Consider the following 23,317-nt stretch of genomic DNA (forward strand, 5'->3'; position numbering starts at 1 on the left):
CCCCCCCCCTCTCTTTCCCTCTCTCTCCTTTCTTCGGTCACGATTTAGAAACAAACAGAAAATAAAAGACAGGTGGAAAGGCTTGGCAGAGGAGGTCAGAGGTGAGAGTTGCACATCAATTCCATTTTCGAGGCTGCAATGGGCGGGGGGCAGGCGGGGGAGTGGCGGGGTGTGTGTGTGTGGGAGAGACAGAGACAGAGAAAAACACAGAGACAAGCGCATACAGGAGACAGAGACAGACCGAGACAGACAGTAGAGAGGAGGGGGGGGGGGGGAGAGAAAACAGAGAGGGGCGAGAGACAGACTGAGACAGAGACAGACAGATAGAGAGACGTTTGTTTTTTTCCATTCAGCAGTGTTTATTTTGATTAACAGAGGTACCCTCGGAGAGAAACGGACAACACTCATATACTGGCAGGCTTACAGCGGCAGCCTCTCCGTTTTGTCTCCCTTACCAAGGAGTCAGTTTTTTTTGGGGGGGGGGCAACTGGGAACTCAAGGTAAGATTCTGCCAGGGTTTTTCCCCCCTTTCCCAGTGGCAGCCGGTGAGTGCCGTTGTGTGTCATCCCCCTTTTAACAGCACAGGATGGCCGATTCCCCTAGTGTAATCTCAGACAAACGTCTGGTGTCTTTTCCCCGCCTCCCTTCAGCTTCAGAAGATTGAGCCTTTCTAGATCCTAAAGGGGAAAAGCCTCATTTGCTAGGGAGCTGCATCCTTCACCTGAGTTTGCGGTTGACTGCAACTAGAGGTTGTGGCTGTGATTACCAGCGTTAGTCTCTAACCTTGCTTAACCAAAGACCTTGCTGCTTAGGAAACACTGTGATCTGATCTGAATGGGAATCTAACGCGCTGCTTTTTAATTACAGTGGCGGGCAAATACCATTAAGGTTGAGATAAAATAATTAAGCCTTAAGGATGTTGAACGGCACCACTCTAGAGGCAGGTCAGTTATACACGACATTCCTTCTCATTTTCTTTCTATTCCCCCTCCCCCACTATGGGTACCTGTATGTATGTGTCTGTGTGTCTGATTGTGTCTCTGCTTTCTCCGGTGCTAGGGGGAACGAATCTGCATGTATTTTCTTTTAATTTTTAAATATTCGGTAACTTTCTAATGCGAATTAATAAGTAATCTAGCTATGATTATACAGAATGGAATTCATTCATTTTTCCCTCCCTCTCACCCTCCCTCCAATCTTTCTTGAATTTAGTTTTCTGCCCTCTCGTTTCCTTGTGTATCCTTTCCCTTGAAAGTCTTTGCACTTCTTTAGGATCCAGTGCTCGGTGTGGGCACAGTAGAAGGAGTTGGATTGACAGGATAGACATCCCGGTCTTATTTCATCCCAGTTCGACTGAACAGAAATTCACTGGGATGAGAGAGGTAGAGAGAAGATAAAAGATAGATTTTACCTGGTGAAAAAGTGGTAGGAAACAGGGCACCGTTTCTGGCACTGGAGATACCTTAGCTACCAGCTCGATACAAATAACATGGTCATTTATGATGCACACTGAGAAATTCTTTTTATTTAATATGTCTTAGTTAGGAAAGTCTTGAGGCAAATTCTCATTTCGTCCACCCCTTATGAATACTAATACTTTATACCCACCTGGTGATTTGGTACTAGTACGGGGAAATTCAAAGTAAAGGGTTTTTGGTTTTTAAAGGCATTTTTTCTATCAACAACATTCGACAAAACTCCATTGGAGAAAACTTCAGGAGAGAAGAGGGTTAGAAAAAATTAACACCCATCAAAAATTCCTCTCCAAGCAGTAAAAGTTTTGGTGAAGGAGATGGGTGTGCGTTGCAGAGAGGAAGAGGTGCTGACCTTTTCAGCTCCAGGAACAATGCTTCTGGGTTCTGAGGGAAGTTGCTCATGAAGTTATCCTAGACATAAGACTGAACGGTGCTTAGGTTCCGGGTGGGAGACAGACTACTTCTGACAAAGGTAGAGTGTATTCTCACCTCTCACTCTTTCCATCTTTTATTCTGTCCTGAAATTCCCACTCCAAGAAAGCTCAGTTCCAAGGTCTGAAGGGAAACTTGCTGAGTCCAGGTTCGATCAAATCTCTCCCCCGACGGGACATTTGTTGCCCAATATTCCACAATCGGTAGGAATAGGAGTTGCCTTTAAAAAAAACCTCATCGAACAAAGATTCACCTTGAATCATAAGGGCGTCGCCAGAGGTCTTAGTCTGTTTCCGGAATAAGTGATGACCATTGGAGGTGCCAATGAAAACTATGAGGCTCTTATTTTCTGCCATCAGTTAGCACAATGCCTGACACTAAGTAGAGGCTTAAAAATGTTTATTGTTTAATTGAGAAAAGAGAGTTAGGTTCTGATGGAGCTGAGAAAAAAAGTGGGGTGGGGGTTTTTGACCTGTGGTAATCTGAAGGGCACATGAAGCATTTGACTGTTTCAGAGAGTATTGAAAAATTTCACCATCCCAAACGTTGTATTTGCAAAAAGCCTTTGTACATTTTAGGGGAAGGGAAAATCCTGGCACAACCTAACCACTGAATCAAATGGACAATTTGGGTTTGTGTGAAGTTTTGTTTTATTGCCTCAGGGTAAGGGGCTCTAGTTTCAGATTTTGTCCAACAGACATGCTGATTGACAAATCAGCTGATTTGTTTGCAATCATTTGATTTGTGTTTGCCAAGAATGGTTTTCTCTCCTAATCAAACCATTCCGTCTTGCCAGCCCTACAAGGTAAGGATGTCCTAGGACGATAATTTTTACCTTGGGTACTAGAGTTCTCTTGGATATCCAGGAGCCTTAGCTAAGTGTTACCCACAAAAGCCCAGACTCCCTATTTTGGATCTTTCTGATGTTAATAATCCCTAATCCAAGAAAACACAGGTTTTCTCAGAGCCAAGAGCAGCACTGGCAACGGTAGCATAAGAATGACTGGTGGAGCAGAAAGAAAGGAGTCTATAATTAATTAAGTGTGCCCAATTTGAGGGATTTAGTGGCTTCTGAGTTGACTGTGCGATCTGTCCAATTATTTCTAATAGCATCATCGAGTTAAGATAGGGAAGGAGGCACCTTCTTCCAAAGCTCTTGGATGGTGTAAACTGCCTTCCTGCACCTGCAGGTTCCATTGAACAAGGCGGAGACCATTAACTTAAGGAATGGGGGGGTGGGGGCAGGGCAAGAGGAGGGGAAGAGCAAATATTTCAAATTTTATAGGCACTTCCAGGCAATTTATTCAGGAGTTGGAGAGAAAGGGGGTAGGGTAGGCAGACTATTGGATACAAGATTTCTTCCGTTAGTACCAGAAACTTCTGTGGCCAGAAGAGGTTGTATTCAAATTAAGGAGTAGGGAAGCTCAGAAAGTCCTTAGAATCATAAAGAACATAAAGAAGGTCCTTTTTAAAATTTTAAACCTTGATTACCTAGGGACTGGAGACTATTCCTCTTCCTACTTCGGAAGAAAGGTGAGTTGAATTGTTCCTAGCCCACTCTGGTTTCCAAAAGAAATTAGCTTTTCCTGTATGGGAGTCAGGACGCCTAAGGGCATAATTCAAGACTCCCTGGCTTCTAAAACTTCACTTTCTGAACCGTCTCTAGCTCAACGGGGAGCGTCCTAAGGACTTCCTTTTTATATGAATCAGGAGGCACTAAGCAAGGCCTGAATTGTGTTAAGAGCAATTTAGTGTGAAACTAACAAAGACAAGAGAACTCAAACCCAAAAAGAATAGGAACCAAACATATCAGCAAAGCTCCAATTTCTTGGGGCCTAATGGATTTAATGAGGAGGCAGAGTCCTCTATATTGACATTATTGAAAGGCATTAGGAGTAGGGACACCTGGAATGAGCACTGTAACCTGAATTTTAATATGAAAAGGCACACAAAACTTAGGTCTCGACCCCAAGCGAGTTAGATTGTTCTTTACTTGGAGCACTTTTATAATTTTCAATGTCTTTCTTCAGCCAAGCCTTTGTTTCTCATTTATCCCTATCCTAGAAATGCTTTTTTAAAAAAAAATGTAAATCTTGCTAGAATCATAAAGAATAAGGGCCATTTCTAGCTCAACAATTTCATTTTAAAGGTGAAGAAACTGAGGCCCAGAATGGAATTGCATTTATGTTGTTGTATGAAACACATATCGCAATCCAAAGTTTACTGTTCTCTCTTTCTGTGGGTGCGTGTGGGGGGAGTGAATCCTCAGAAACACAGAATATTTTGTACCTGGATTAAATTCCCTTGTTTACTTTTCTCCCCCTCCCAGTGGCTTGTTGTGCTAATTGACTGGTTTTCTCTAAGGAGGGACCTCCTCTTTCTCCTCCTCTTATGGCTCCGAAGCCTTAGACATTGACTCCTCTAAAGGAAATCTGCCTCCCTTCTATGTGAAAAGACAACCATCACTTCCAAACTTCACTCAGAAGAGCCTTTGCTATTTTGTTGTGCGCGTGTGTGCTTAAAGCACATTGATTTTCATCCAAAAGGGCTAATTACATTACTTACAGTAAATAGCAGCCCTGCTGTCCAGGGTCTAATGTGCCAACAGAAAGGGGGTGGGGGGCGAATCTTCGGCTTATTTCACTTGGTTGACTTCATTTTTGTGTGAAATGGTGTTTTATGAGCTGCATTCTGGCACGCGGAGGAATGTACAACAGCCGATCTGCAAATAACATTAATTTTGGCTCTCAGAGAAAAAGCTGGGAGAAAGCCGACTTCGTCTTGGATTTCATGGAAGAGGTGACTCTAGCAGCCCCTCAGGAGGAGTGATTGTGATGCTAGGGAAAGGAAAGGGGGCCCCGCCTGGTGTTTTTTTCACGACTGGGCTGGGTTTAGTGTAGAAATCCCCACGGAGTAGAAGAGCAGCACTGCCTCCAGGAAGATCCTTCAGGAGGGATTGAGGTGTCAGGAAACAGCCGGCAGCTGTTTCAGTGAAAGGCACGGAAAGAGAAAGCCCCGTGAAAAGGGGCAGGGTGTGAAGAAGGAAGGAAGATAGGAAGGAAACGAGAGAGAGAATCGCTGTATATTATCTTTTGCCCAGGTTTACTAGACTCTTGTCTCTAAGAACTAGCTCTTCGTCTAGAGAAGTCCACCAGGTTTCCTTAGACTCGGGATGGGTTAGTGGCGGTATTGAACGATAGAATCAATCTACCATAGTCTGTGGTGGTCAGGTACTTTTGGCGGGGAAAAGAACTCTAAATGGTGCTTTAGGCTACGCGAACAATTCTCTTGTCATTCTTAGTTCGGATGCCTTGTCTCACCTTCCTCCCAACTCCCCACAATCTCATTTTCCTTCTCTACTGAAACCCCTTCCACCGCCGAAGACCACGAGAGACTGCAAAGTTTATAATCAGGTCTGTAAATGATTTGTGACCTGTTGGTTAAACAGAAATGGCCACTGAGAAGGATTGGTGAACCTTATTGTCAAGTTCCAACAAAACTTAAAAGTTACAAGAAATTCTCTTTGAGACTGTCATTCACTCGGACTAGGGAATGCAGTCCTGTGGCTACACATTAAATTTGCATATGCAAAGGTACACACACAGTGCTTTATCAAAGGGCTAACACATTCTGCCAAGAAACAGAAGGCAACTTCTATGTCAAGTCTTCAAAATAGCACTCACTAAATCTTGGAGAGAGTGAAGAACGTACAATTATTGATTGGATCTCTTCCTTTTCTAGGAGAGTAGAAAAAGGGAAACTGCACCTTTAATTTACCAAGCTAGATGTGTCTGTTTTCGGTAACTGGTACAGAGCTGATAGATTTAAGATCTGAGCCCCAACCTAGGCCATCCGACAAAGTTTGTGCACTCGAAATAGCCGCTCTCTTCTCCTGTCTCGTCTTGACCCGGTACCCGTGTTTGCATTTCCTGAGCCCAGCCTAGGACAATGAGTATTGCCTTTTGCCTTTAAAACACGACCGCTGGGAACCGTTGGAAGTGTGTATCTGGAGGGGAGGGCGTGTGTGTGTGTGAGCGTGTGCGCCAGGGCGTGTGTGTGCGTGCGCACGAGTGTATCCGGGTGGGGATGTGTATGCATGAGTGTGTAGAGGAGGAGATGTGTGTGTGTGCGGAGACGGGGAGGGGGCTTGCATAAAATGTCCCCCTCCTCTTTTCCTTCCCTCCCACCTCCCCCCATTGTAATGTTTGTCACTGCTGGCCGATCACTAGGGGGTTGAGAGGAGTATGACAGGTCTTTGTTGTCTGAATAAAAATCAGTGGCAGCTCAAGGGAGAGAACTCCTCCTACTAAATTATCAAAAATGGGCTGGCTTTAGTCTCTTAACAAATTGGACACAGCTCCGGAAAGCAGCAGTCCCAAATCCAACCTACAGGCACTGGGAACTTTAAAGCATCCAGGGACGGCTGAAAATAGCATTTCTTTTTCTTTCTTTGTGTTCAAAACTATTTTCTGTTTCCACCAGATTTTTTTTTCTCCCCTCGTTCCAGTTGTTTCCCATTAGTAATCCGATCTCTCCAGAGCAGTAAGATTCGCCTTCTTCTCCTTCTTTTCCCACCCCCCTGTTTGTTTGTTTCCCGCACATCTCTTCCAAGAAGCTGTTGGTGCTTTTTTTTTTTTCCCCTTCAAGAAGTCGGTTTGGAATTTATCTCTCCTCCTTTTTTCTTACTTTCTTCGTTTTCCTCTCCCCAGTCCCCTACCCCCACGCAGTGATTGTCTACGGTGTAGACTTTTTTTCCCCTTTCTTTTGGATGATCTGAGACTCTGGGGTGTCTGTATATGGAAATAGTGGGGTGCCGAGCCGAAGAAAATACTTGTCCTTTCCGTCCCCCAGCCATGCTTTTCCACGGAATCTCCGGGGGCCATATCCAAGGGATCATGGAAGAGATGGAGAGGAGATCCAAGACGGAGTCCCGCCTGGCTAAAGGAGGGCAGATGAATGGCAGAGAAGCGGTAAGAGGCCAGGGGCAGTTTGTCCAGCCACACTTCTTTACTTCTTTCGCAATTCTGTTACACCTAAGAGATGTCCCTTAACCTCTCCTATCTCTCTTCTCTCTCTGAAGCCGATAGTCGTGTGTGTGTGTGTGTGTGTGTGTGTGTGTGTGTGTGTGTGTTGGGAGTCGAGGGGGCGACTACTCTGCTGTAATAGCTGGTGGGCTTCCAGAGTGTGTTTTGCTTGCTTAAAATGTGCGAGAAATAACCCACCTCTCTGCGCGGGATTTGGGATAGAGAGATAGCCTTGAAGCCTTAGCTGGCTTTTTAGAGCTAGGAGGGAGACCCAGCGATGTCCCTACTCCCTATGGAAACCTTAATGAGACTGGTCCTAAACTTCCCAGTTGCTCTTGGGCAGACTCTTAAAGAACCAGCTAAGCGCTTCCAGACTGATCGCGGGCTTAGGCTGTTTCCAGCCCTTGACAATCAGGCATCAGAGTCCTTTGCAGAACAAGGAATCTCCTTGGCTTTCCCTTGGGGCTTACACATGCCACTTGAAGGAGTGGGGGAATGAATAAAAGGAAGCGAAGTCCGTGGTCCCCCTGTCCTCCCCCTCTTCATCTTGAAGCCCCAGCACAAGAGGCGTTTTAAGGTATCTCGGCTTTTCACTTCGAAGCCCCCTTATTGAAGGCAAGGGAGAGATTCGAGAGAGATGAACTATAAGAGTTTTGAGAACATTTATGAAAGCAAGTCTCGTTAAGATTTTTAAAAAATCGAAACAAGGAAGAGCCATTTATTTTTATTTTTAAAACACTTCCCATTTACAACGCGGGGAAATAATCAGGATACTCTTCTGGAAATGATTTCAGGAAAGAGAGATAGATATATTTTCCTTGCATTTGCATATCTTCTATAGATCACACATAGGAAATTATAAAACAAAGTAACGGTCTGGAAAACTATTTAAAGCAGGGGTTTTTGTTTATTGTTTTGTTTTGCTTTTTTTTTTTTTTTTTTTTTTTTTTTTGGTTTTGCTAAAAGGACCAGTGTGTATTTTAAATATCTAGGCTTACTCTACGACATTATAAACATGAAAACTCTCCTTTGCCTTTGGAATTCAGTAAAAGTAGGGGCTGTGATGGTAGAACAAAACATTTCTTTCCTGTTGATGAAAATATCTAACAGATGGCTTTGGCATTTCTCTGTCTCCCCCACCCCCCTACCCCAACACAAAACCTGAACTTCTGGTCGAGCTCACATGTCTGTTAATGATGGGATTCTGCCCAGTCCATATTTACCTTTCCTCTTGGTCAGGTAGAGCTGAACACAGGAGGCGTGACTGATACTAGACCACCAATTTCAATGCAAAGATGAATGTCTGAGTATATTTACATGTGAATAATGAATACGCAGGCTGTCCCAAAAGTCTTAGTATAGCTTAAAACTACACTGGCATTTGAGATAACCCCAGTAAACACATGTACTCTATTAATTTATCAGATAGAAACTCTACAACCTACTTTGCAAAGTTATGACACACTCAAGATCTGTCAAATTCTTTAAAAATTTATTGTCCGTTAAACGGGGCGCACTGGCATGGGAACAACTAAGACTTTTCTTCTGCTCTGGTTGGTCCTATGCTTAGTAGATTTTAGAAATATAGGTATGATGCCATTGAGAATCGAATTTAACAATAAAACCAACTCTTAGTCTTGATCTGTCCTGTGTGTAACCTGGGTACACTTAACATTTCTCTCTGTTTTCTTTTTGCCCAATCCAAAAAGGACAATTGGCACAATTGAGGCTGCAATTAAGCTAATTCTGCAGTTCCCTCCAGACTGCTGTTAATAAACTACCAATATTTTCCCCACTGAGGCCCGTGGTTTAGTAGTCTGATGTCTGGGAGTAGGTTTCCATAGTTTCATATATTTTGTAGCTCAGGGTTCAGACAAAAAGACAGATGGAGGAAGTGATGTTGAATGAAACAAACACTCAAGTTCCATGTTTACCAAATTATGCGATGTTTTCTCTTTCATGCCCTGAATTCACAGTACTCTGAACAGCCTTAGGGCAGAACTGGGCTCTGGAAAATTCTTTCTTTCCTTCAGTTCATAAGTTCGATCCATCTTGTCTAGACTCTAAGCTTCCAATTTATAGCTTGCCTTTCCTGTTTCTTTCTTAACCCATCTCTCCTGTGGTTGTGGTTATTTTTTTTTCTTTCAGAGTATGCCCCCTATGAGCCCCGAAAAGCCTGCTTTGTGTGCTGGTTGTGGAGGGAAGATCTCAGACAGATATTACCTGCTGGCCGTTGACAAACAATGGCACCTGAGGTGTCTTAAGTGCTGTGAATGTAAACTGGCTTTGGAGTCAGAGCTCACCTGCTTTGCCAAGGATGGCAGCATTTACTGCAAGGAGGATTACTACAGGTATTCATTCAGACAAATCTCCCATATCCAGCTTCATGGGCATTGCTACCCAGCGCACAAAAAACTAAGTCTGAGGGATGATATCCTAGGGACAACCTGTTTTGTGTATTTGTTGATGTAATTAGGAGCAAAGAGCTTGCCCCTTCCTGACATTGGGGTTGATTTTGTAGATATGGTGGATCTCTGTCCTCATCGCCATTGACGATGTACGTAAAGACGCCCAATCTCATGTCTCTTAGAGCAGTTATTAAGTCTAAAATAATTCTTAAATATGTAGGTACTAAGGTGTCTTGGTATTTCTTCTAGGAAATTACGGGTTCTTGGAATGCCACATGAAGTTTCAGAGCAGTATCTCTAGAGTAAGAGGACTAGGAATACTAGGATTTATTTTCTTCCTCTTTCCCCCCATTTTCCGTTTCCTACGAAGCAGGAAGGGTTTACATCTATTAACTAGATTTAGGATCTGTGATGATTCTTATGGCTATATTGTCGGGCTTGAGGAATTTAAATTTAATTTAAAAAAGAAATGGTTTTAAGAGGGCACATTTTAAGCCATTCAAGTGTGAAATCCTTTATAGAAACAGAGGTCACTGAATTTTTCAGTTTGGCTTGGGTAGTTGGAAAGAAATCGAAAGTGCTTTTTTTTTAATGGACTTTTCCTGGTTTTTATTTTGTTTATTTTGGGACTGGGCTGGATATAAATGTGTGTCCAAGGGATCTTGTTCAGAACTCAACCAGAGCGAGGTAAGCAAAAACAAGGAGGTCTTCATTAAAAAATGTGTGTATCTACAGACACACCTGTGTGTCTGCATATGTGTATACATATATTTATAGAACAAAAAATACAATTATATCATATACACATGCATGCCAAGTCAATTAAAAAAGGAAAGGAAGATTTCAAAGTATTCCTCCTTTGTTTCAAACACATAAAATAAACTCCTTTATTTTACTTGCCCCGGGACTCTTAAGAAGCTGCCTTGGGCCCTTTGGGAAGGTGTCAGACAGCTGCAGACCAGTCCCAGCTGCCTCCCCCCTCCCCATTTATCCCCCTCCTTTCTCTCCCAGGGGGAACATGGTCCTGCCTGTTCTAAGTTCATGCTCCTATTTTGATGTTTCTTTTCAGAAGGTTCTCCGTGCAGAGATGTGCCCGCTGCCACCTTGGGATCTCGGCCTCTGAGATGGTTATGAGAGCCAGGGAGTCTGTCTATCACCTGAGCTGTTTCACCTGCACTACCTGCAACAAGACTCTGACCACCGGCGATCACTTTGGCATGAAGGACAACCTGGTTTACTGTCGGGCCCATTTTGAGACCCTCTTACAAGGAGAATATCCCCCGCAGCTTAGCTACACTGAGTTAGCGGCTAAGAGCGGCGGGTTGGCACTGCCTTACTTCAACGGCACTGGCACTGTCCAGAAAGGGAGGCCCAGAAAAAGAAAGAGCCCTGCCCTCGGAGTGGACATCGTCAATTACAACTCAGGTGGGCCTAGGACATCAGTAGTTAACCCCTTGCTCAATCGCACCCTGAGGAAAATCCCTGGGTTTCCTTCTTTATGTTAGGGCTGGTCTTGCTCAATTCAGCCTTCCCCATTCCCATTTAGTCTTCCCCTTCAAAAAAAAAATCCTTCTCTAGACAGAGGGCACACCGACCAACTACAGCCAGAGACACGTGGAGGCTTTACAGGGAGACAAATGCAACTCCCCGCTCACAAAGTACCATTGGTGTCCCAGTTACTTTCAGGAACCTCAGCTGGAGGAAAGACCAGGGGCAATTTTTGGATTTCTAGAAACAAGTCCTAGTGGAGGGTTTTCTAAGCACTGTAAAAAGAAGCTTCCATTTCACCTTCAACTTTGAAAAAGCAGAGTTTAAGATCATTAGCCAGGCCCGAACTGATGATGAGCGGTCCTTGGCAGTAGTAAACCCAAACTTGCTATCTATGAGAATCAGCCTTTGGTTGGGAATCCCGTCGGAGAAACACAACTTTCTGGGCTAAATGCCCAGTCTGAATACACTATGAGTGACTGTCAAATTATTGTCACCTAGACCTCGCTGAATCAGATTATAAAGAGATCTTTGGTTAAACTACTGGGCAAGATTTCCAGGGGTTCAAAACTGAGATCTACCTATTTTTTCAAAAACGAGACGAACTTAGCGAGGGAAAAATTCCATTATTCTCTGGGGTCAAGGATTTCCCTCTTTTTCTTAACTCGTCTGCCTATCTCTCTAGGTTTTTCTTAAACTCAGAGGTGGCAGGGAGGGTTGGTTGCTTTCAGCCCCCCTCCCCCACTCTCATCTAAGCCTATTAGCTAATTCCTATTAGCAGGGTGGCTGGAGGTGAAAGCAGAGCAGGTCTGAGCTTTCCTTCTTTAAGTCACAGAAAGCACTGCCTAGGAAGGTCTCAAAAAGCCCAATCCTTGTTTTAAGGTTACTAAGGGATCCCTTGGTTCGCCTTAACCTTTATATCCCTCCTGCTCCCGCCCCTTTCCGGCCCTCAATCCTAAAGAATAAGAATAAGAAGCCCCTTTACCCCAGGTTCCTCAAACTTCGTTAAAAGGTCGGTGCGCTTTTTAGCAACGGTATTTAACTATAGCCGCACATCTCTTGGGTGCGGGCAGCAGGATACCTAAGAAGTCTGGGGTGAGGGACACAATATTACATGCCACCCCCTTGGGCACATTCCACTCCCCAAGGCCCAGAAAGCCCAGAATTGGTGAGAGTTTCTCAAGAACTATCTAGTTCGTATTTTCAATATAAGGCAGTTTTGAATAGGGCTGGAGCCAAGGGAAAAGGGGGTAGGGAGAAGGGAAAGACAAAATCCTCCATCCTGCTCCAGGACCTGCTTAATCCTTCTCCGCTGAGGGCAGCAGGATGCCGCTCCTCGTTTTGCCAACCCCCAGCCGAGCGGCCGCCCTTCCGTGCCCCTACCCCTGTAGCGGCTCGTTAAGGGGCTTTGGTCTAGGGCCGCATTACCGAGTGCGGTTATTTCATCTCCTGTGATGCGTGGCCTCCGGAGCCGGGGCAATCAGGGCACTAATTGTTCTTTATTAATGGAAGATGACATCGGAATCCCTGGCCACTCACCGGGGCTCTAATTGGTCTCTAGGAAAAGAAAAAAGGGGGAAAAAATAGGAGAAAATAGAAAGACAGAAGAGTCCTTTCTATCTAGGGATTCCCTGCAGTTCATAGAAAGCCCAATGAGTGGGGGACTCTCGGCCAAATTACAAATAGAGTTTTGCATTTGTTTATTTAACCCAATTAGTTGTGTTTGAGTCGCTCATTGGCTCTGATTTTGCATTCTCAAACCACCCATAGGGCAGTAGGGTGTGGTCAGCCCAAGTACTTTGAAAAACTAGAGAACTTAACTCAAAGTTTCTTTAAAAACAAACAAATAAATAAAAAAGACCACAAGGGTCCCCCAGGTAGTTGGTATTTCATTTAGGGAAGAATCCTCAAAAACCGAGTATCGGGATTCAGTGGTGCCACCATCTTCACCAGAGGACAAAAAAAGGAGTATTTTATTCAATCTTAAATTTGCATGTGTTAAGATACCCTCGCTCTAAAGTTCCAGATGATAGAGACTCAATTGAAAAGGATCTCGAACCACCTTGGGGCCCCTGCTGATGACGAAAATTTCATTTCCTAAAAAGAGGGTTAAACAAAAAGGTCAAGAAATGCTCAGTGATTTCTAAAATTCAGTAACGGGTTTAAGTGGTACTTGAATAAGTATCAGGAGCCACAAAACCATTTAAAAAAGAGTGTTTACGAATCTAATGCCAGTGTCTGGCACTAAAACGAGCAAAAGAAACCCTAGAGAATTAAAAACATGTTAAGCATTTCCTTAAGCAGGAAATAAAATGGTCCAACAGTTTTACCTCATTAAGTTTCTAGTCTTCATTGGATTTTGTACTGGTTGGCATCTCTTCTAATAAGAAGAATGTCCACATATAAGGTGGCACATTAATAGAAGAAAACAAATATAATTTATTCATGGATGTATAGTACACATGTGTACAAGAATATATGTCTACATAAACATTTAAATATATTTCTATACTTTCTGCTTAGAAATATATGAGTATATGTGAAGTTTATAGTGCACTTGTATATATCCATATATTCTTTTACATATAAGGATCAAATATATATTACAAAACATACATATTCATATTTCAAAATTTGAAGTTTATAGACCATTTAGTGTTTGAAATATGCTAAGTCCATTCCAAAGCAATCCATACTTAAATTATACCTACTTCTACGATTAAACATAAACCAAGCAGGCACTTTGGGAAGGGAAATCCAGGGTTTATCTGATATTCCAAAGACCAGTTTTCAAAAATGAGGAACATAATAGTGAGATCCAAGGTTTGGGGAAAGAACATTTAGTTTTAGAAGAAGAATAAAACTATTTTAGCAGTCTGTCATTAAGCAGAGAGCATGCTTTACCTTTCCCCAACAGTGCCCTTCCAAGTCCTTTACATTTTTTTCTTAACCTTTCAACTTCCTTCCTCACTTCAACTATTAAATGAATGTGGCACTGACCCCTAGTGGTATCTCTAGAGGGGGATATTTCTCACAATCTAGCTTAACTTGCCCGTTTTAAAATAGGAACAAACCTCCTTAGAACATTTGACTGTTTCCTAAGTGGAATAGCAAGTGATTCGATTTTCTTACTAGTTTGTGTTGTTTTTCAGTTTCATATTCCATAATTCAAGAGTACAAAAGGATAATTTATGAACTAGTATGAACACACAATTAATCATAAGTTTAATATATTTGCAATAAATACAGGCAGCCTGGTGCAATTGAGGTCAGGAAGACAGATTCAAATGACATCTCCAAAATATTTTAGCTGTGCCATCCTTGGCAAGTTACTTAGTCTCTCAGGGTCCCAGGTAACTTTGTAAAATAGATTACAGACTAGTTAACAGATTTGCATTAGTGAAGGGAATTTCAATATCAGGCATTTCCCCCTTGGATGAAATCAAAGGCTCAACACCAAATCTTACAGCAAAAAAATGTAAAACTTAAACTAAATTAAGGCAGTATATGTTTGTAGAAAATGCCTCATATTAAATTGCATAACATAACATTTAACAACCACTTGATTCACTAGATAGTATTTATGTATAAGAGCAAGTACATACTTTCATTTAATGCACAAACACATATTGCTTACTACTCATCAGAAAAAAAGGTTATAAAAGTATGGCAAAGAAGAAACATTTTAAACAATTGTTTTTTTCATGGAGATGTGATTTAAAGTGCAGTGATTAAAGAATTATTCTTATATATACACAAACACGCACAGACATATACATAATGTCCTCATTAAGAGCAATTCTACTAACATTTTCTAAGAAGTCAAAAAAAGTGAGCAAGGCATGGAAAATTAAGAGCATTTATTTTAAAAATCAAATTAAAATTTCTATTCTAAGTATTTTATTATTCAACATGTTCTCCAAGAAAAGTTACCTTTTGCTTTCATTAGCCACCTCTGAAACATGAGTTATGTTCCTTTGGTCATTTTGATATTGGTGGGTAGTTTTGTACTAAAATCCTGAAGCATGAATTGTTTTCATGGGGCTAAAGTTTACAGTTTGTCTCTGGATGCCTGTTGGACCATTTTTTTATAATGTGGAAATATAATACTGTTTAAATTTGCATTTAAAACATTCCTGACAATATCTGAGTAAGGTAAACTCTAAAGTTAGAAGAGAATTCTCCATTTTTCCAACAAACAATATCTAATTTCTGATAAGATTTTAGGCATCTGGGTGTAATGTTTAAATGTCTAAATGTGACTATTAAATTTATTAGATTTTTAAAAAATTAAAGATCACTTGACCCCAGTCAGTCAAAAAAATATTAAATGCCTACTATGTACCAGGTACTATGCCAAGATCTGGAGAAGCAAGGAGAAGGAAAAGATAGTTTCTGCTGTCAAGGAGCACACAATCTAATAAAAGGAGACAAAATGTAAACAACTCAGTAAAAAATGAGCTAAGTAGAAACACAAGATAAATTGAAATAACAATCAGAGGAAAGGCATTCTAATTAAGGGGAGGGAGTCAGGAAAAGTTTCCTGTAGAAAATGACGTTTTAAGTAGGCCTGTCAAATACCCCATACTACTTGCATATCTTAAAGAAAATATTAAGAAAGGAAACATTTGATAAATTGTTAGAACTCTTTAGAAGCAGTTGATTACCTTTTGGTTTTCAGTGTTCTTAATCTTTTAAGTTTCCTTGGATTAATAGACTACTGAATTTAGCCTTTCTATTATTTTCTTTGGGGTTTCACCAAGACCAGAAAAAGTAAGTCTGACTGAAAGGTAACATGTAGACAACATGAATAAAAATGAAGGGCTAACATTAATCGATGATACTTTGCATAACATTTCCTTCAAAATTATGTTTCTTTTCTTATTCCCACACCGAGCTTGTTTTTAGAAATTATTATGATTCATTTCGTAAAAAGTGGAAACTTTTAAGAGCTAAGTGAAGTACATAGGCTGTTTCCATTTGAGGATAAGGTGGAGATTTTTTTAAAAATTGGCCTTTTCTTGTTCTGAACTTAATTGTGGCATTGGATACAGTGAAGCTTGTTTTATTAGTTATATTCTCTATACGAATGAGTTACTAAAGTTGAAGCCTCTTGCATCTTAGAGATTATGAATTTTAGGTTGGCTTCGAGTATTTTTTTTTCTTCTGTAAAGCATCTCTAGCGCTAAAGAGATGTCTTGGGCAGACCTCTGGTGAAAAGGAAAACAGTTCTGTCTAAGGCCAGCACATTTCCATATTTGCCACATAAAGGAAGTAGATCTGAGTCTGCCACCTGACCCCTCTGAAATGCAAGCTAGGGGGATGCTTCAGGCATAGACATAAGTAAAAAGAAATAAGTATAGGATTATACTCCCTCAGAAATGTTTATGAAAATAACTCCAATTGGAGAAAAAAAAACTATTTTCTGTATGGTAGAGTCACCATTTAGCCATTTATACCCAGACGTCCACAATGGCTCAAAAATAGTCTAATTATAACCATATCAGAAATTTCTAAGTTTCTATTTACTCCTTTCCAAATCTGACATGGAAGAGGTAAAAGAAATTTATTGTCTTCTCTACGTTTGCTAATTTTCTCTGGATTGAGAAGGATCCAAGAAGGACTGCAAGCTTTGAAACAAAACAAAACTGGACAGCCTCTAACGTGACATTCAAATTGTAAAATATTTTCTCATTAGCTCATAGATCTAAAGCTGGGAGGGATTTCAGAGGTCATATAGTTTTAATCTCTCATTTTATAGCTCTCATTTGCAACTGAGGCCTAAAATGGTTAAGTGACTTGACTAAAGTCACACAGATTATATTCATTGGTCAAAAGCTAAATCTAGAACCACAGTAAAATAATCACACCCTCACCTACAAGAGAGGAAGACTATCTCATAACTTGTTAAATATAGTTGTCAAGTTCTACATGCAGACCAAATGCTGATAATCCCTTGAAACCTAGTTCTTTCCTAGTAGAAAAGATTTTAAAAAGTAAGCCAAAAAAACTTTGCACATAATAATAAAGTGCTTCTTTCACTCCTACTTCACCTACTTGTCCCTTTCAATTTCCCCTTTTAACCAGTTACTTTGATGCAAAATGACCATAGCTTGTCCCTCCATTTTCTTTTAATCTTTACATTCAGCGGTTGTTTTTCCATTGTCATTTCACCAGGTTGTAATGAAAACGAGGCGGATCATTTGGACAGAGACCAGCAGCCTTATCCCCCGTCCCAGAAGACCAAGCGCATGCGCACCTCCTTCAAACACCACCAGCTCCGGACCATGAAATCCTACTTTGCTATCAACCACAACCCGGACGCCAAGGACCTCAAGCAGCTTGCCCAGAAAACGGGCCTCACCAAAAGAGTTCTGCAGGTAAGAAATCACCACTACTGGCTGGCTTAAAATTTCCCTTCCCCTTGCCAGTAAAAAGTAGTCATCTTCCCTTCTTAGTGTGATATAGATATTGTCTGTATTGTTTCTCATTAGTTCGATTTAGCTATATCCCAAGTGGGTGTGCTCCTTAAGGATCTGAGGGGGAACCTGGCAGGGTACCCGAGGAGAGGCCCAGGAAACTTAAAAAAAAAATGAAGTCAAATTCTTCCTTTTATGGAGATGGGTCCCATAGAGAATGCAGGGTTTGCCATATTGCTTTGCATATATGAAGCATGTAATTTACACAGCAATGAAACGGTGTCTGTTAGAAAGCAAAGATAGAGGTATTTTATGAGGCTTAGTCCATTGGCTTCTGGAGAATTGCCATCGCAGTCCTTGGTTCAGCAAAATCTTGGCAGTGCTAGTCACATGGCAGTGAATTTGGATTGATACAGCCTTTGGAGTTCAGGTGGTCCCCTTTTTTCCACTTTCCAAAGTCCTGGAGTATGATCCTCCCTCCAACAACAATTTTGTCAGTTTCTAACCAATTTTGCTAATAAATTACAATGAAAAGAAAAAAATCCAAATAATCAGCTCTCTGTCGTATGCCCCCCCCCCCTTCCCTTAATGTATGGTTCTTCATGTGCAAAGATGACATGATAGTCCCACAGTGAGTTCTTTTTCCAGCAGTGGGCGATGGGAGGTGCTGAGGCAGACACTTTTTTTTTTTGCCTAGGCTGCCTGGTGACCAATAGCATGCATTTGCAGTCTGGCTGACCAGGGTTTGTCTATGGCCATGGGACAAAAAGGTTTTTTAACTCTGCGAGAGGTCTAAGGGGAGGTGATCTCAGCAATCAGGAAGTCTGTTAGGATTAACTGCCATCCATGTTGCTATTATTCACCTTTAGATATTATCAATGACCTTGACTCTTCCCTCCCTTTAAAAGACAAGAGCAGGCCCTCTTAATGACCAGTAGTTACCGGGATAGTGTACTCCCACCCCCACCCCCCTTTGTATCTCCATGCTTAATTTGAATTATTTCTCAACTGCAGCTCCAGTTGTCCCAAGAGGCACTTGTCATGCTGGGGGGTTATGTGCAGCCTAGCGCAGAGAGCATTAATATGAAGTTTATTTGAAAAATAAATAAGTAAAAAAAAAAAAAAAAAAAGAAAGAAAAAAGCTCCTTAAAAAAAAGACAAACAAAACAAAACATTTTAAAAGGAGAAACATACATCAAAAATAAAATAAAATAAAAAAATCAGCAAAAACAAACATCGGTAAAGAAATCAATTGGGATTGGTTTGCAGGTTTGGTTCCAAAACGCACGAGCCAAATTCAGAAGGAATCTTTTGCGGCAGGAGAATGGGGGTGTTGATAAAGCTGATGGCACGTCGCTCCCGGCACCGCCCTCAGCAGACAGCGGCGCTCTCTCTCCACCCGGCACTGCGACCACTTTAACAGACCTGACCAATCCCACTATCACTGTAGTGACATCCGTGACCTCTAACTTGGACAGCCACGAATCCGGAAGCCCCTCACAAACTACCTTAACGAACCTTTTCTAACATTGGATTTTTTTTAATTCTTCCTCTTCTTTTTTTATTATTCTAATTATTATTATTATTTTTTTATTATTTACAAGACTTTTTTTTTTAACCCACAAGATATTTGGGGGAAAAAAAACAACAGCTTGGTGTGTAGCATCTGCAGCCACTTGGCCAATGAGTTTACAGTCATGTCTCTCGTTTAAAGTGAACATACTTTGTCTACAAACTGTATTTGGATTAAAAAAAATCATTAGGTCTTTCAGTAGGTAAGGGAAGTTTTTGACTCATTCTAATAAGTGCCTCTTAAAATTGTATGTTACTTATTTCCAGAATCTCGGGAAAAATGAGCTTTGTCATCATGGGCAAAGAAACCCATTCCCAGTTTAATAACCAGGTTAATAAAGAATCAGATAATTATCACCAAATGGAGTTTTCTGTCTGGCAATGACATGTTGTGCTTCTGGAATTTTGTAGTCTTCTTTTGCAACTTAAAACAAAATTTAGATGATTATAATTTCTCACATGCGCCCAAAAGTTCAAATGAAAAATTCAATTAGACAAAAGTATTACAAAATAATGATTTAAGAAATGTGTAAATGTTCAATGATTAAAGTCCCATCCAGCTTTAACATTCTAAGATGATTTATGATTAATTGGGGGAATCTACTCTAGGAAGTTGGATTTTCTTTTCAAGGGTATATAATTCAACAACAACAACAACAACAACAACAACAACAACAACAACAACAACAACAATAAAATGACCCATTTGTTATTTCATTTTAACATTCTAGATGTCATCCCATTCCCCCCTGCCATGAAAATTCCACTTAGAATTTTAAAGTTCTATACTTTTAGTCTCCGAAGACTGAAAAGTATATAGTATTGAGGCAATTCTCTATAAATTATTTTCCTTTTTTCAGGGAAAATGGAAATAAGCAAAATATAATTCATTAAGATGTTTAGAAAAGTGGTTTAGTTAATTTGATTCATTGCTATTCTGATTTACTTCAGATTTTCCATACAATTGCTCCTGGCATCACACATACAAAGAAAAAAAACAACTTTTAAAACTACAGCACATTAATATTATTTCTATCAACATTATTTTTTTGGCTTTATTTTACTTTTGTATAAGAAGACATGTTTTTGGGAAAAAAAAGGTTTTCTGAAATTTGGGATTTGTAGTAAACTGTTCTGAAGCAGATAAACTCAGAAGCCTTGTGGATGCTGATCTGAAATAATTTCTTAGTTTACAATAGCATTTTTTTTTCTTTTTAATTTAAGCTAAAAATCTTAATGGTCTGGGCAGTGGTGAATGTTCATCTGTATGCTTCTGTTGTAGTTAAATACCAATTAGATTGTGAATTTTCTCAGAAAAAGTCAAGATATATGTCTTGCTTTAGTGGATTGTTAAGAATAACTTTGCACATATTTTCCACTTTTTCGGCCCCATAAATCTCGTTTGGTGGTCAGGGTGGCTATTTAATATATTTAAAGGTGTCCTTTTGGCTGTATAAATGTGTGGTTACATATTGACAGTTCACTGCCCACATTAAAGTGCATTATTGTAACTTTTGCTCAGGGTTTTTAGAAAATTAGCACAGAAAGTAGCTTATTTTTAAAAAAAAGATGATGGAAGAGATGTTAACACTGTAACAGAAGAAAGGTGTGATTGCCATTATATATTTAGCAAGTATGGTTATCATCTTATATGGAGCTTAAATCTTGACTTTTCCTATTTCTATTACATTATGGGCATTTACCATTAACCAGACCAAACAACCTTGGTAAGGCTGAGATCTTATTAATACACTTTTACAGGTAAAAATATTGATACGTATAAATTTTGTTCTTTGACAGAACAATATATGGTACTATAGATCTACTTTATTAAGTAGACTAATCATAACTCAGTTCTAATATGTGCCTTATGATATAACTTGGAAGTAAGTTTGTGAAAAATCAGGATATATGTGTTGTTTGTTAAATTAACTGTTTTAAGCCCTTTTGACACCTCACTAGTTTTGTACTGTTTTACCTCTTATTTCTGAAACTCTTTTTATGGTGTATCCTGTTAGAGGGGACAAACATGTCATAGAAAGCAGTTGTGCACTCTTTCAAATATAGTTGATAAATTCAATAATCTTATATATTGAGCTTCGTGTTTATAGTACAGTAAGTGGTCTAGCAAAATTGTCCATGTTTCTTTGTTTATTGAGAATACATTGTATAGAAACTATTTCCCCTAAATATTTATGGACCAAACAATTGTGATATATCCTATTAAATTTGTGTGAATAAACAATTTTGAATCTAAGGAGTTTTATTTCCCATCAATTTTATTTAAGATCTCCCTGAATTGGTGTGTTTCCCTGCTTTCCAATATTTATGACTGAATAATATTAAAAGCGTAATACAAAATTTATAAATATTTAAGAAGACAATTAGTGTCTAGCTTTTCAATTCCTGGTTCATATTCACTGTATGTGCCACTGAGGTTGCAATGTAATTCCAGATTCCTTTTCAAATAATTTTTTAATAATAAAAAATGCCCCACCGATTTGATACAATAGCCCTAGTTTCAGATTCTCAAAATGAAGATAAATAGCAGTTAAAGTAATTGCATGAAAACCCACCCAAATATGCTGAAGATTCAATGCTAGGTATATTTAACACAAATGAATAATGGTAAACCCAATAGAAATTGCAGACCCCTACAAGCCAGGTTGCTCTGTAGTTTAATAAATTGTCACTATGATTTCTTTCAGGGAGAACAAATCTTGGGGCATTACAGCCAAACATCCCGACGTTTGAAAATTCCCTAAAGTATTAAAAGAAGGGGAAAAGTTTGATCGGAAATCCACTGCAGTGAAGACAAAGACAATATTAGGTTATGATAATCATACATTAAAAATCTATTGAGCCAAAAAAAAAAAGAGAGAGAGAGAGAGAGATTTAAATGTCATTTCCTGAATGTTAACAAAATTTATGTTCTTTATGGCATCTAACACAAATGAAGGCTAAAATAATTGTGTGGTTTAAAACAAAAGTTAGATAAGCTGTGTATAAACCAGAGCAACCTGGCAGTAATATACCCTACCCTTGTTGGAAGACAATGATTCCTTTTAAAAATTAAAAATATAGCAACGACACATTTGTCAAGCACAAATACTTGTAAAATAAAATCCAAATACATTCATTCCACCTGCTTGCTAATGTGTACTAGTCTTATCTGTTAAATGGCATTTTTGTAAATTCAAAGAAAAGCTATCACGCATTTAAGAGCATAGGGATCAAAACTAAGTAATTTTAGTATTATTGTTTATTATTTCTTTTTTAAAAGCCGAAAAATCTGCATGCACTTTTACATCTGTCACCTATAGTGTACATTTCTGTATGATGACTTCTCTTTGATGTTTCTTGTATAATAAATAGCTTTCATGAATAAACATTTTATTTGATGCAAACATAGTTAACTTTATGTAAACACACCTAATCTAGCTGTTGAAATTAATTTAGAATATTTTGGACACTGTCTTAAATGGCAGGATGGTTAACTTCCAATTTCTTATACCTAGAGGGAAAAAAACCAAATAATCAAAACAAGGCGGCATTATTGTAGCTTAGTGTAAAATTATTTCCTTGGATTTTAATGCTTCATGACTTATTTTCATTTGTTGTATGCAATTGAAACATGTACTAAAAATAAAAATAAAAACAGAGGAAACCCAAAAAACAATAAGAAAAGTAAATCTCTGAAAAGAGTAGCATGTGTAAAAGCGTCAGCAACTTTTTTTTTTAAATATGAGAATAACATTTATGGATTCTTGATAAGTTTACATGTTCACTATGCAATGAACAAATTTATTAACATATAAAATATATTCTGAATTATAAAAGGATCTGATCTTTGCACAGTCCAATTTACATATGATTTTACAAGCAAAAATGAACAGAAAATAAACCATTATTTAGTGATGAGGTTTTTTTAATTGTTAGAAGGAGTATTTGCAGAAAGAATTTTTTAAAAAACTATTCATATTTAGCTGTATATCCAAAGCATATGTTAAACAAATTAACATATAAAATACTTTCCAGAAATTTTTTCATTAAGATGAAATTTTTATTATATACAAATGAACACTATGTAAATGATGTAACTTTTATGAATAATTATGACAGACATTAAATATTTCACATGTATTCTCAGTATTTGAATGTTTTCTTAAATGCTTTCATTTTCTGGATACCAAAAGAAAAAAAAAAGAAAGAAAAGAAAAAGAGAGAGAGGAAAGTTCTTAATAAGAAGGCAACATATGATATATATACTCTTCTGAGAAATCTTGAAACATATTGGTTTGTCAGTACCTAGAATGTTTATGCCTCAGTGAAACCTCATTCATAATTGCAATTGTTTAAATAGATTTTAAAAATACACTTCATGCCAGTTAATTCAAATTCTTGTTCTACAGATGCTCTTCTGTGTCACTCACCTGTGACAGTTTGATTTAGAAATATCCTGGCACCTCTTCTAGTCCTATGGATGTTTAAATATTTGT

The 23,317-nt window shown here is 39.3% G+C and overlaps 1 protein-coding gene across 4 annotated transcripts; it reads left to right on the top strand.

Moving 5' to 3' along the window:
- Nucleotides 1-916: 916 nt before the first annotated feature.
- Nucleotides 917-21,583, top strand: LHX9 (LIM homeobox 9). Of its 4 annotated transcripts, none has more exons than XM_044674309.1 (6): nt 917-944; nt 6,759-6,877; nt 9,080-9,282; nt 10,409-10,764; nt 17,005-17,207; nt 18,516-18,773. In XM_044674309.1, the coding sequence occupies exons 1-6, from the start codon at nt 917-919 to the stop codon at nt 18,771-18,773; spliced, it is 1,167 nt and encodes a 388-aa protein (XP_044530244.1). The 4 variants fall into 4 exon arrangements, with proteins under 4 accessions (XP_044530244.1, XP_044530246.1, XP_044530243.1 ...); XM_044674310.1 differs by lacking the exon at nt 917-944 and adding an exon at nt 15,778-15,783 and having other exon boundaries at nt 6,761-6,877; XM_044674311.1 differs by lacking the exons at nt 917-944; nt 18,516-18,773 and adding an exon at nt 21,527-21,583 and having other exon boundaries at nt 6,704-6,877.
- Nucleotides 21,584-23,317: the final 1,734 nt, after the last annotated feature.

The sequence above is a fragment of the Gracilinanus agilis genome, chromosome 4 (genome assembly GCF_016433145.1).
Source record: "Gracilinanus agilis isolate LMUSP501 chromosome 4, AgileGrace, whole genome shotgun sequence".
Taxonomy (NCBI): domain Eukaryota; kingdom Metazoa; phylum Chordata; class Mammalia; order Didelphimorphia; family Didelphidae; genus Gracilinanus; species Gracilinanus agilis.